Here is a 13,137-nt window from a genome sequence, read left to right as displayed (position 1 = left end):
TGATTTATCTCTTGCATATGTAATGTTTGACAAAAGCAATTGTGATAGGACCTAGATACGAGCTACCAAGCTCAGTATTGCCTCAAAGCCTTGCATGTAGACTATGTAGTATCTCTCTTTGATTCTGACACGACTAATTGCCTGTCTTTGGGCACAAATCAGACGAAATCAATTAGGAAAGATAGTAGACGCTGTTAGAAGAGGCTACATGTACTCAATTTCTACTGCTACCCACGAAAGACGCCTGCTCTCCGTATACATTCCCTCAAGCAGTCAACAGCGGTGCTGCTACATACATCTTCATGAATCCCTTCTTCAACCTCTCCGGAATTCCTGCAGTGCTCTTGAGCAAATCTGGCTTGTCCCACTTGAAGCTCTCTGCCAGGATACCTACGAATCCCTTTTGTCCATCGTCTTCCGTGCCCCACGAAGGGTTGGACCAGCTATCTAGCACGGCAGCGTACTGTTTGTCAAAGTCTTCCACCTCCTTGTCATGCTCGTCTTTCTTCTTGAAGGGCTCGACAGGTTCCCAGGCTGTGTTGGCATTTGCAATGGCTGGGAACGGTTTGACAGACTTGAGGCGCTCCAGTGAAGCGTCAGCTACGTCAAACGCCGGGAAAGGATCAGGCGCCATTTGGGCCTTGGGTGCGGTCAATTTCACGCCCATCATCAGAGTAACGGAACTGTCATCGCCTTTGAGAAGATCGGTGATGTTGTTTTTACCACCGCTGGGATCCTGACTTGGGTCATCTGGGTTCTCAAAGATTAGCTTCCCATGCACATACATATAGATATAGAGAGATAGATATAGAACCATTTCAAGTTCAAACAGACAAGAGACACTTACACTTGGCCCAAAGAGCTCTCGGCACATTCTTGGTGTACTTTTCGTATTGCCATCCATTATCTTCTTTTCCATTCTGGGCGACCGTCACAAGAAGGGTTGATGTCATGGATTGATCCAGTTGCATGGGCTTGCTAAAGACGTCGCCGCCTTTAATGATAGGATCCTTGTCTTTTTCATTCTTAAACTCATTGATGGCCATCTTGCATGCAACAATGAAGGAGAAGGATCCTGCTCGGACTACCCATGGGTCGGTTGTTTTCCTCGTTGGATTCTCTGCCGAATTCAACAGACCAGTCTGGGCGAGGAAGTTGTGCGCTTCGTTCTCCTTTGGGTCTGGGTACTTGTCGTCTGCCAACATAGCTGTCTTTTCTTCCCCTTCTTCTTCTGCCTCTTTGCCCATGGTAATGAAGGCCTGAGCCGTCTTGGACGGGTCTTCAGATGCTTGCAGTACAAGCTGGTAGAACTTGAGTAAGTCCACGGCCTCGATCTTTTGCTCTGAGTCGCCAAAGTTGATGTCGAAGGCAACAATCCAGAAATCGACGTGGACGCGACCTGCCAATGGAGGTCCCCAGAGGTACAACTGAGCACCGATTTCGACAGAAATATGGGTGTGAATGAAGAGGAAGTCCACGTTGAAGCGGACACCAACAGACAAACCCGCTTGGGCATTGAAGTGGAACGGCTTGTAGTTGATGAGGAAGTCAGCAAATGCATCGAACCAGGCCTCGAGAGGACCGGCGTGGAAGGAAGCATGAAGTCGTCCACCGCCCATGCAAGCTTTAGGAGTGATGGCAAAGTATGCTTGCCCTGTGATGCTCAGGTTGCTGCCGAGGCTCCAGCTAATTCCAAGGCGAGGGGGATTGGGGTATCCCACTGGGACCTTGTATGCTTGGTGATAACCTCCCAACGTAAAGACGAAGTCGCCAACAATCGATTTGTCAGCTTTGGGAGTATCGAACCAGTAGTAAAGTCCCATGCCGCCAGTAAGATGGCAGTCCTGATACAAAATGAAGGACCGCGGAGACAGCTGCGCTTCAATCTTGAGGGTGCCGAATTCAAAATCTGCCACGGCTGCAATGCCGAGTTCAACGTGGGCAAATTTGACGGGAGACTTTGCATTTGGAATGTCCGCGAGGGCGAGCGCAAAGATGCCCAGCTTGATGGCTTGACCAAATTGCACAACCACAACTGCATCAAGGCTGATCATCTCAAAGGCATCAATCTTCATACCCACAGCAGCCCAGTACGTGTCATTGAGAGGCTGGAACCACCCAGACGGACCGGGATCTGTGAGCTTTTGTAGAGCTTCCATGGCATTTGCCGCACCTCCGAGATCAGTACTGGCGATGAAGGGGAACTGGTAAATCTCCTCTGCCGTGGGCACGCGGACATTGCTGTTGTAGCCGAAGCCACCACATATGCCCGAGATCTCTGCAAACTCCAGTGTAATGAGGGGGCCATCAAGTTTGGCAAAGACAAAGACGGATTTGAAAGCGTCTTGGCCCTTGGGCGTTACCGTACCATAGAAGCCGGCCGCTTGGAATTGGTAGGGCACCCAACCCACGATGAGGCCACCAGCGTAGTAATCGATGCCGCCTGTGTTGCCATGGCGAATAATGCCTGCGATCATCAACGGCGGCTTGTCAAAAGCAGCGGCAAGACCTTCAATGCTTGCCGAGAACGTGGGTGTCGAGCTAAGAGACTTGATGTCCACCATGATGGTGAAGCCAATCAGCGAGAAACCGATAGGACCCAACTCAAAGGCCGCATCGAATTTCAAGCCCAGCATCTTATCCTTGTACTTGAGTCCGACATTGCTGATGGATATCGGGCCTGCCTTCTTCTTGAAAGGAGCCTGAGCACTTGGACTTCCGTCATCAGCTGGCTCTTCTTTCTTGCCCTTGCCACCCTTCAATACGAGAGCCTTTTCGGATGCAGATCCGGATTGCTTAGGCTTAGGCTTGGGCTTCATGAATGCATAGTCCAACAGGCATGATCTTTCGCCGGTAGGACTATGGATGATGACAGCAAAGTGGCACCCGGCGGCTACCAAGATGTCCGTGTCCTTCGCTAGATTGGGGTCGATCTTGTCCTTTACTAAAATCGGATCCGTGGCATCAGCGTTCACCTGGGCGAGGTCTTTGCGTGTAAGACCGGCCTCTTTCCCAGGCTGAGGATTCTTTGCATTGTCAGGGTCTTGCACCCAAAGGAAGTAGAGTTCATCCAGCGGTTGCTCCACATCGCCAACCAGTGGAATCGTAACCTTTTTCTTTGAGAAGCCGTCAACTGCGACTTGAACCAGGCGCTTGGATGAGGCCGTTTTGCCCCAATCGGTGCTGCGTAACTGGGCAAATTTGACATGTACTTGGCCGATATTGATTTGAGCCAAGAAATGGAACCAAGTCGATTCCTTTTTTTCAATGGTTGCAGTCTTCTTTTCAACGTCCAGCTGGAAGGCTTTTTCGTTGTCGGTGACAAGCGGGGTGTTTGCCACAAAGTCGGGAAGCTCAATCTCATCGTCTCCGAGAATATCCTCCAGCACCTCCCCGATGGTGACACTCTCATCGGTGGGGGTGAGGAACGCGGTAAATTTGAAGCCCGTCTTGTCATGAGTAAATGTGAGGCCAAGCTCCAGGCCGGCGATGATCAAGTCGCCAGTGATTGAAAAAGACGTGCCCTTGGACTTGCCTTTATCAGTGCCCTCAGTGATGCCCTCATATGTATAGTTAACTTTAAGGCTGTCAACGACAATAGATTCAATGAGTGGGCAGACTGCATCTTTCACATCGTCATCGAAGAACTCTACTAACGTTGAGGCGTAGAGGTTGCTGAGGGAGGCATTAAGCTCCCATTTCTTCGCCTGGGACTGATAGCTCAAAGAACCCACCAACACTGCAGGTACTTGATGCTTGGCCGATACACTTGGCACAATGCCTGCATTGAATGCAAACTTGAGGGCAAATCCGGAACTGCTCTTGCCCCATTCGAAGGATGCGTCCAAAGAAACCTCGCCCAGATATGGTTGAGGGGCTGAGCCTGGAGTAATTTTCTTGGCAGTAGCCGTACCGGCAATGGCAAAGGAGTGGTCCGACAGTTGGATATAGGCGCGTGTAATTTCAGAAGGGAGTGTATTGGGAATGTTAACCACCGTCTGGCCGGGTATCAGAGATGCAATCTCAATGCTGGGTGCCGGGTCTTTCGTGACGGGCACCAAGATATTCCACGTTTCTACCGACGGCTTAAGATCCAAGTTGTCCGTAGAAGTGATGTCTGTCATTGATTCATTCATCTCGTTAGCAGGTAGCTGAATCAGGGGTATCACAGAGAGGACTTTTTATCGACTCACCATTCCAGAGCTGTCCTTCCAGCGTACCGAGCCCACCTTCACTCCTATTCCAGCGATACGAGAGCAGGAAGACGGCAGGTTTATCGCTTTTTGCCGTACCAACGTTGGCCGTAACTTCAATATCAAATGAGAATTTTGCCAATTTGGGCGAGTATTTGCCGCTCTCAGTCTCAAGTCCAACGGTAAAACGTCGCAGAGTGGTAGCAGAAAGCACGTTTAAGCTGCCTTCTTTCTTGCTCAGGAGTCCAGAGACAAATTCTTCCAGGCCCGGGTCATCAATGAGCTCCGCAAGCCACATTAAAAGTCCCTTGAGCGGGCTTTCTGAGAGGAACATGAATGTCAAGCTGAGGCTGCGGGCTCCAAACTCAACACCGGCGACCATTTTAACTTCTGGGGCATTTTCCTTAGAGCCCTTGACCTTGCATCCGATGCTCAATGCGACGGTTCCCTGATCCACTGGAACATCTCCCTTGTCGGTCTGTCCTAGAACCAGCTTTCTCTTGCAGACGGCATCTGCGTTGGTAAGTGTCAAGCCTTTGAGACCGATACTGAAAAGATCTTGCAGGTACGTGAGCTGCTCGAATTGAAACTGCAGACGGATTGTGGTAGTCATGTCGGCGTCTGGTACTAGCCACATGGCATTACGCTTTGGGTCATCCTCTTTCCCAGGTTGTTTGAGAGTCAGTGGTAGGCCAGACAGTTTCTTGGGCAAGAAGTAGTCCACCATATTCTGTGATCCAACATATTTGAATAAATCACCGAGCTTCACACCGGTAATGTCCTTTGTGGTAGTGAAATCGAGGCCCAAGGTAAGCATCTTGCCATCGGTATCAATGCCTGGGGGGACAAATCGAGGCTCTGTGCCTCCACCGATAAGGTCACTTGAAGCACCAAACGTGAAAATGAGGACATCCACGGCGGAACTGAATGTGAGAGCCCAGGGTGCAATGAACGAGACAGTGAACTTTTCGATATTCTTGTCGGTTACATTGTCAAGACTCACCGTGCCTGTGGCACCAGTGTCGAAACTTTGAAACCATTTCTTTGTTTTATCCGTATCTGCCAGGGGTGCCGTCAGGTTTGGTGCTTCGGAGAGGATAATAGCTTGTTCTTTGTTTAAAGTAGCAACAAATTTGTCCGTGGGTGTATCTGCCTTGAGTATTTGGACATCATCACCAGGCTGTTGGCTGGCTGTGCTGGCGTAGATGGTGTAGGTTTTGCCATTTTGAATTTCTCGTGAAGTATCTCCGGCCCGTACAAGGGCTCCTTCAGTAGATGCCACGCCCATGATGAGGATGGCTTTAGACTAAAGAAACTACCCCTATGATATCCTAATGGAAGAGGAATGTCATAGTATGAGGATTTGTATACCTACTATGAATTTCAATAGGTGAGATACGCTTTGTTTGCTGTCTTTCGTTTCCAAACACAGAGTCTTGGTGCATCCACATCAAAAAATTGTGAGTGCAGTGCAATAATCCCGAACAACACAGGGAATTTGTTCCTCCCTAACTCTCTCTCTCTTTCTTTTCCAATTCTGTCACCATACGATTCAATAGTAGCGAGGGCCGATCCAGCCCCCAGATACCCTGTCTGATTCGTTTCCCAGACTCAAGGGTAACTCGGCCAATAGAAGTGTCCATGAGACTATCACCGCACATGGCGTGATTAATCTCGTCATTGGCGTTTCTCGCGCGCTTCCCCTCCTGCAGTCTGTTCTTAGCGATCCCAAAATGGGTTTCAGGTGCTTTTGTTTAAGCCGAGGGTGCATCATATATCATGATAGCATCAATGCTACTGTGGCTTGGAGGATTTTCTAGATACAAGTACCGTATACTTCCCCGCATTGCCAACCCTTGAGATCCCCACACCCTCAACTGCGACCTGCATGAGAGCTGAGCTTGGGGGTGCGTTACAAGGATCTTAGCTAAAGAGACTCCCTGTCGTATTGGAGAGTAATAGTAAAAAAAAAGAGAGACTGAGACGACTGAAACTACCTTGAGAAAAATGATGCACCTCGAATAATATGCCCGGATTGGGGTATTGATCTTTATCTATGCTTCCTTTACAAGACATACAGTTGTGAACTTAAGCGATAAAGGAAGTATTCTGGAGTTATGTACAAGTATTGCGTAGTTTTCTTGAAATTATATCCTTATTAGTTCTAGGCTTACTTGACAGACTTGCCTGATAACTAGTGGTTGAGTTACTCAATCCTCTACCATCGGGAAGTAGCATCTGTGGATATTACATACATACAGAAACGCTCCAAAGACAACAATCTGGAGAGCAACACTCAGCAGTAAAGCCTCAACTGCTCTCGCAGTCTAACTCTCACAATGGGTATCTACCCTGGCGGCAAAAGCGTTCGCATTGACTCTCCCCGCCACCTCACTATTCGACATGCTCGTCGTCTTGTGGCTATACATCAGCGCAATGTCCGACTTGCTCTTCGCAGCTCTGGAGAACTTCAAGATGAGGGAGAGAGCAGTGAGGAAGAAATTGATCCCTTACCAGCAGGCCAGCAGAAGCTCAACTCATACTGGGCGCCTGGCCTGGAGGCGGGCAAGGAGCATATTGTCTCTGTGGAGCAGGACATTAATCCAAACACTACAAAAAAGGGCAGCAAGAAGTTGCACCTGACAGCTGAGCAAGGCTTCTTTGTTGACGCTCCTCAGTTCTCGCTGCCTGACGGGAGTGTTCACTCGACATATCCTCCTGCGGGCTACAGCGATGATCACAGAATCTTGCCGCATATTGTCCTCACAGACCCTCATCTTCCATGGGAGCGCCTAGGTAGCCCAAAGCAAGGCACCAACGCCGAGCTGAGGGAGAAAGTGAGATTGATGGCTCAGGGATCTGAAGAGAAACCGGTGCGCAATCGTGTTCCTTGGCTGGTGGTGCTTTCTTTTGACCAGAGCGAACTGCGTCTGCCTCCTGAAGATCTGGACAAAATCTTCAGTGCCACGAGCGATGGTGTCATCAAGCCTGTCAAGCAGTCCTCTACCATGACTGTCAACATGAGCATCGCAGATCTGTGGAAACTGCCGACCAGCGATGTCATCACACCCGTAACACCGGACCTTGGGCCAGAATCTATGAAGGACAGCCGCGGAGATTTTATCTTCGTCCAGCCTGAAATCTTCAAGAGCTTCTTTTCCACGTGGGACGAAGACAACAACAGGGTGATTCCAGAAAACAACAAGGCAGATACCTTACAGTATCAGTATCTGGCGCATGTACGCAAGATCAACGGCTCAGGCATGGCCCTCGCGGGAGTAGAAAACACCGCCGTCTTTAGCATTGTCATCGGCAACAGATCTGGCCCTCTGGACAATCAGACGCCAACAACCATGTGCGCACATCTCGTTTCAATTGAAGGCGTGGAAGATATGGCGTTCCCTAGCGATAGCCAGCGCTATGTGGCTCTCTGCTCGCTCTATAGCTGGAACTATACGGTGCTGCCGCCCGATACTCTCAACGTGCCTGATGCCTTTGAGCATCTTGGCAGAACGTTGGATGTTCTGCGCGCTCCAGAGAGTATTATCAAGCCGCTGCGAGATGCTCCTGACAAGATCCGACAGCGCATTGCCAGTCGCCTTGACGATGGTTACACGCTGGTCAAGTATCGCACGCAGACGGGTGAACCAACTGTTGCACTCTACAGAGGGCCATTCACGCCCACGTATGTGCCAGATCTAGCCCATTTGACCAAGTCCTCAAACTCCAGTGTTGATCTCCAGATCCTGGACAAAGAGCTTGGCATTATGGACATTACCTATTCGATAGCATGGCAGACTGGCCGCACCATGGCACTTGGAGACGAAGTCTTCACTGCTGCCCTTAATAGGCTGAGAACGGCTATTCATGGACCCGCCATGAAAACAGTCAAGCTACAGACGATCAAGGACATCAACGACATCTCGTTTCGAACAAAAGATGAAGTGCTTGAAGACCTCCCTGAAGTGATCCAGAGTCTTGCAAATATTCACATCAGGCGCGACGATGGTAATAACTTTGCGCCTCCAGTGCCCGGCCAGCCATTCTTCTCCCCTGGAGGAGCCAAGAAACGCTGGTTCCGCCCGAAGATGGGTCGCTCTGATCTTCCAAATATGTCCTTTACCGATCTGGACTTTGAACAAAGGTATAAAGCCGCGGCGGTAGACGTTGCCCGTAGGCTTGCAGGGAGCAAGTCGCAGGGTTTGTTGTATGATGAGACAAATGACCCAGTGTCGACGGACTGGATGATTGTGCTTTCGTGGCTCGTTGATAAAATGTTCCTGTCGGGAGTCCCCGCGCACAGTTTGATACCGGACCCAACGTATTTGGGCCCAGAAAGCCTGAGGTTCTTCCACATTGATAAGAACTGGATCGACTCTATGATTGATGGTGCTTTGTCGTTAGGCAATCATTCGCTCGTCGACGACGATCGGGTTGCTATCAAGACGGCGCTCAATCTCTACATTGATAGCATACCTAAAGGAGCCAAACACAAGATTCAGATTCCTGCCTACGGGTTCTACCTGCGATCCGACTTGGTCACCATGTTTCCGGATCTTCGCGTGGAGGTACTCCCTGATGAAGATGCTCTTCGCGCTGCTGGTGAGGAGCCTCCAGAGGGCGCTCCACTCCTCCGCCACAACATTGTCACAGACGGCATCATGATGGGCTTCATGGACCGCCTACCAGGGTCAAACCAGTTTGGCCAACTCGTCTTCACGCAGCCAGCCCACCAGCAGCGGTTTGCTGTAGCTCGCGGACTCGACGTCAATGAGATTAAGGTCAATATCCGCAAACAGTATACGGTGGACCAAAAGACTCGTGAGACAGACACTGGCAGGCATGACAAGCTTACGCAGATCATAACCAACCCCACGGGTGACAAGTCTAAAGACAACATCTTCATCTGGGGGTCAAAGCCAGGGCAAGGCCTCAACGACCTTCGTATCTTGCGTCTCCCAAAATATGCAAATGTGCAGCTAGAGGAGCTTGAGAAATGGAAACAGACTGCTCCTGATGGGACGCCTTACTTCAAAGATGATACGGCAACCTCGGCACTCTTTTCTATGCAGTTGAACGATCCTGTCTACAAGCTCACCGTTGATCTTAAGGCCCATCCAGAGAATGAGAGCTTGGCCGCCCTTGGCCCGTCGAGTGGTCCCAGCGCTACTGAAGTCAGAACGCTGAGACAGCTGGAACCAGCTCGAATGGCGATGCATCCCGGTTATAGACAAGGGGGCAATGGCGTCCCCTCTCAAATTACACCCTATAATGATGATGACGACGATGATGAAGGTGCAACGGGTGTGACCTTTCAACGTCATGGGGAATATGTGCCAACGGTGAAGGCCCTTGCAAAGAACTTGGCACCCCATGTCCGCCACATCCCAACCATCGCAGCTCACAAACTGCCGAGGCCAAGCGAAGCCTTCTCATCATTTGCTGAGCACAAGCCCCGTGATAAGTTCAGCGACCCAGCGAGTGCACCAAGATACAGAATCACTGTCAGCAGCAACATCGGCAGCCATTGGGACGTCATCACTCTCCGCAAGCCAAACTTGCAGCAAGACATCATCTTTGCTGTCTCTGTGGAGCAGAACCAGAGCAACCAGTACATGCTCGCGGAACTCGACATTCAGATCAAGCTCGGTCCAGCCAAACAAGACGAAAACTACTTGATGCCGACTTACGCAGGCACTGGCGCCATCATGTTAACTAATCTCCGCTTCAATGTGCTGCCTCAGATTCTGGATGATGGCGGTCAGCGGGTGTTGCGCCTGCGAGTCTTGCCGCGCGCCGCCAAAGGCTGGATCGACATTGGCACGGTCAAGGAGCTCGGCTTTATGCTGGGGCTTGCCCAGGTTAATGAATCACTGGGTGATCCAACACAAGTCGAGCTGGATGTGTGGGCAATCTACTGTAAAGATGCGCAGAACCCCAAGTTGGGAGACGACAATACCGTCAAGATACCTAATACAATCACGACGAGAGTCACGGTGTTTGACAATCCACAATGGGCACAATAGTGAGATGAGAATATTCGGGTCAATTGACTTGTATTGTCAGTTAGTTTTCATGGTAATGAGAGAACAGAGGTAGTGCGACTGGACATGGATTGAAGTCCTCTGTAGCTCATTGCGCAGTCTCAATTGAATGCTCGCGTTTCCTCTTTCGCTACCTTGTTCATTTCGGGGCATAGCCGTGTACTTGTAATTAAACTCCCAGAGACTTGAAAATTGCGGCTTTTGGCATAGATATACGGAGCCCATTGTCCATTGAGGGCATCCAAGCCACATATTGGTGTATGTAAGTGTAATCGAGAGTGATTACTGGCTGTTGCATGCGACATAATCGCATATTTTTTTCAAATCATGGGGCGTAATGTAATGTATTATTTTATAAAAGGCGTTCAATGTCTCATCTTTGATGATTCTAGCTTTCTAACTACCTATTCAATGGGCTTGCCGACTCCACGCTTGATATAAGTCACGCTGTTTTCCAGGCTTGTTAAGACCAAGGTATCCAAAGCTCGTAACATATGTCTGTCACAAGCAATGGCTAAGCAACTCCTTTAAAATAAAGGCATTAATCTATACATGATAGTGTTTTTACGACTCGCAAGGCCATCCAATGAGCATTGCAGTTAAAGTCTCCATAATTCTGTCGCTCTGCCTAGGGGTGCCCGAAGTTAGATATCATCAGGCTGCAATAACTTCAACCTTCCTCCTCCCTTCTTTATTTGTGATCGCGGGCATTCCGAACACGTTACGAAGCATCCATGATGACAATATGGGCGCAAAAACTTGGCTTAAAAAACATTCTCTTTGGCCTTCACGTTCATCCTCCTCCCTATCCACGAGGCAGCCTGATGCAGTTGATTCCGCTGATGCCCAAAATGATCGAAGGCACCTAACGGAGCCAGTTGCTAACGTGGTGCCGGATGCAAATGCGTCGACCGTCCTTCAAGTAAAGGCAATTGAAACCATCGAAAGATCTGAGGCTATTCAACCCTCAGCGACATCACCAACCTTTGATGATACTCCGATTCGAGAACTTTGGAATGTCGCATACGAGAAACTGCGAGAAGAATAAGGCGCCCTTGTTGCAGAATATGAGGCGAGACTGCAGAGGAGCGTTACGGCCGGCTTGGGCGAGACGCTTAAGCTAAAATCAAACATCCGAGAGCGGATGTGGGCGATCCTCCAGAGCAAGATGAACGAAGTAAATAAAAATACGACCAAGTTTAATATAGGCAACACTGAAGTCAAAACGAGAGACGTTGCCCAACTCGTATTAAATGTTGTGGGCGCTGCCAACAGTTACATCAGCCAGGTTGTAAGCGCCAACCCGTCAGCCTCCATAGCTTGGGCCGGTGTCAGCTTTTTGCTACCGGTAAGTCAGGACGCATCATTAATCCTCTAGGCAATGAAGTATGATAACATCTAATGACTAATATAAATAAGCAGCTATTCATGAATATATCAACAGAAAGTGCCGTTCAGGCAAAGGGACTGGAGTACATTTCATCTCTTATATCCCAAAGCCAGATACTACATTAAATGTTACGAGTTACACAAACACTCCCACCAGCAGTTTCAGCAATCACACCGTGAATATAAGGTCGCCTTGGAGCGACTCTACAGAGAGATATTGAAATTTCAGATTAAAAGCTGCTGCTATTACTCAAATAGCTCAGCGTTTCGTTACGGTCTTGATGCCGTCAAGTGGAACGACTGGGATCAATTAGTGGACGACGTGCACCAGCGCGATACAGAATTTGCTGCGGTCGAGCGGATTTGGCGAGATATGCAGCATCTTGAAGAACGTCTAGAAGCCAAACGTCTGCAGCGAGAAACCATAAACTCTATAGCCGCTATAAAAAACAGAGATGTCCATATCGCGCGAGGCCGCCGAAAGTGCAATGACCAAACAAGAACGCCATGAACTATTCAGCTGGCTTTGTGATATTGATCCCTCATCAATATACAATACCGTTCGAGAAAGACACGAGGCTGGCACTAATGAATGGCTAATAAAAAGTGAGGTGTTTCAGAATTGGGAGAGGAGTGACGGGTCGCTGCTATGGCTTCATGGAAAAGGTGAGTCGAACGCTTTCGATTTTTTTCATAAAATAAATTACATGTATAAATCGCCTTTTTGCTCAGATATTAAACTGAATATCTTTAGCCGGCTCGGGAAAATCAGTCATAAGCTCCTCGGTCATCAGCTATTTGAAAGGCAAATACGCATCGCAGCCCTCAACCGCTCTCGCTTACTTCTATTTTACCTTCAGTGACGTGAAGAAACAAGAAGTGGACGGAATGCTTGCATCCCTTATTAAACAGATCTGTTCTAGTCTGCCTGCCATACCACAATTGGTCAAACAACTTGGAGAATATAAAACTAAAGGCGAACGTCCAGATACTAAAACTCTTGAAAAAGCACTTATAGCTTCTACACCAGAGCTCTGGCTTGTGTATCTTGTTATTGACGGCTTAGATTAGTGTCCGCTTCTCAACAGGCAAAGAGAAAAGCTGTTGAAGAGTTTGCACTGCATCCTTTCAAATGCACCCAAGAACCTTCACAGTTTTTTAGCAAGCCGAAAAGAGCGAGATATTGACCTCCGAATACGTATTCTTCTATATCCACCAATAAAAATCGAGATTGACCTTTCAGCCCTACAGTGGAGGTTTAATGATGATATTCGTCAATATATTATCTCAACACTAGCGACGAATAATTTCCAGGATTGGTCAATTGATATAAAGGAGGAGGTGAAGCAGTCACACTATTCAGAAGGCGGATAGCATGTGAGTCGGAAGATGTTCGTCCATACTAATCAGTGAAGTGTTGCTAACAATAGCTTTGCGTTAAGGTTTCAATATGTATGCTTCCAACTTGAAGTACTACAAGAGCTTTCGTCTGTACCAGAGATCCACGCAGC

General features: G+C 48.8%; 2 protein-coding genes across 2 annotated transcripts; one reads left to right on the top strand and one right to left on the bottom strand.

Moving 5' to 3' along the window:
- Positions 1 to 265: 265 nt before the first annotated feature.
- On the bottom strand, positions 266 to 5,481 carry T069G_11209 (uncharacterized protein; the record flags this gene model as incomplete). Its single annotated transcript, XM_056178414.1, has 3 exons — positions 266 to 750; positions 848 to 4,117; positions 4,194 to 5,481. 3 exons carry the CDS (start codon positions 5,479 to 5,481, stop codon positions 266 to 268), a joined length of 5,043 nt encoding a protein of 1,680 aa, XP_056023288.1.
- Positions 5,482 to 6,532: 1,051 nt separating this feature from the next.
- On the top strand, positions 6,533 to 10,219 carry T069G_11208 (uncharacterized protein; the record flags this gene model as incomplete). The annotated part of the gene is made up of 3 exons (XM_056178413.1): positions 6,533 to 7,264; positions 7,328 to 8,795; positions 8,847 to 10,219. The coding sequence occupies 3 exons, from the start codon at positions 6,533 to 6,535 to the stop codon at positions 10,217 to 10,219; spliced, it is 3,573 nt and encodes a 1,190-aa protein (XP_056023287.1).
- Positions 10,220 to 13,137: the final 2,918 nt, after the last annotated feature.

Source organism: Trichoderma breve (genome assembly GCF_028502605.1).
Source record: "Trichoderma breve strain T069 chromosome 7 map unlocalized scaffold00008, whole genome shotgun sequence".
NCBI lineage: Eukaryota > Fungi > Ascomycota > Sordariomycetes > Hypocreales > Hypocreaceae > Trichoderma > Trichoderma breve.
The sequence above is the reverse complement of the archived record's forward strand: the minus strand, read 5'-3'. Positions and strand labels throughout refer to the sequence as shown.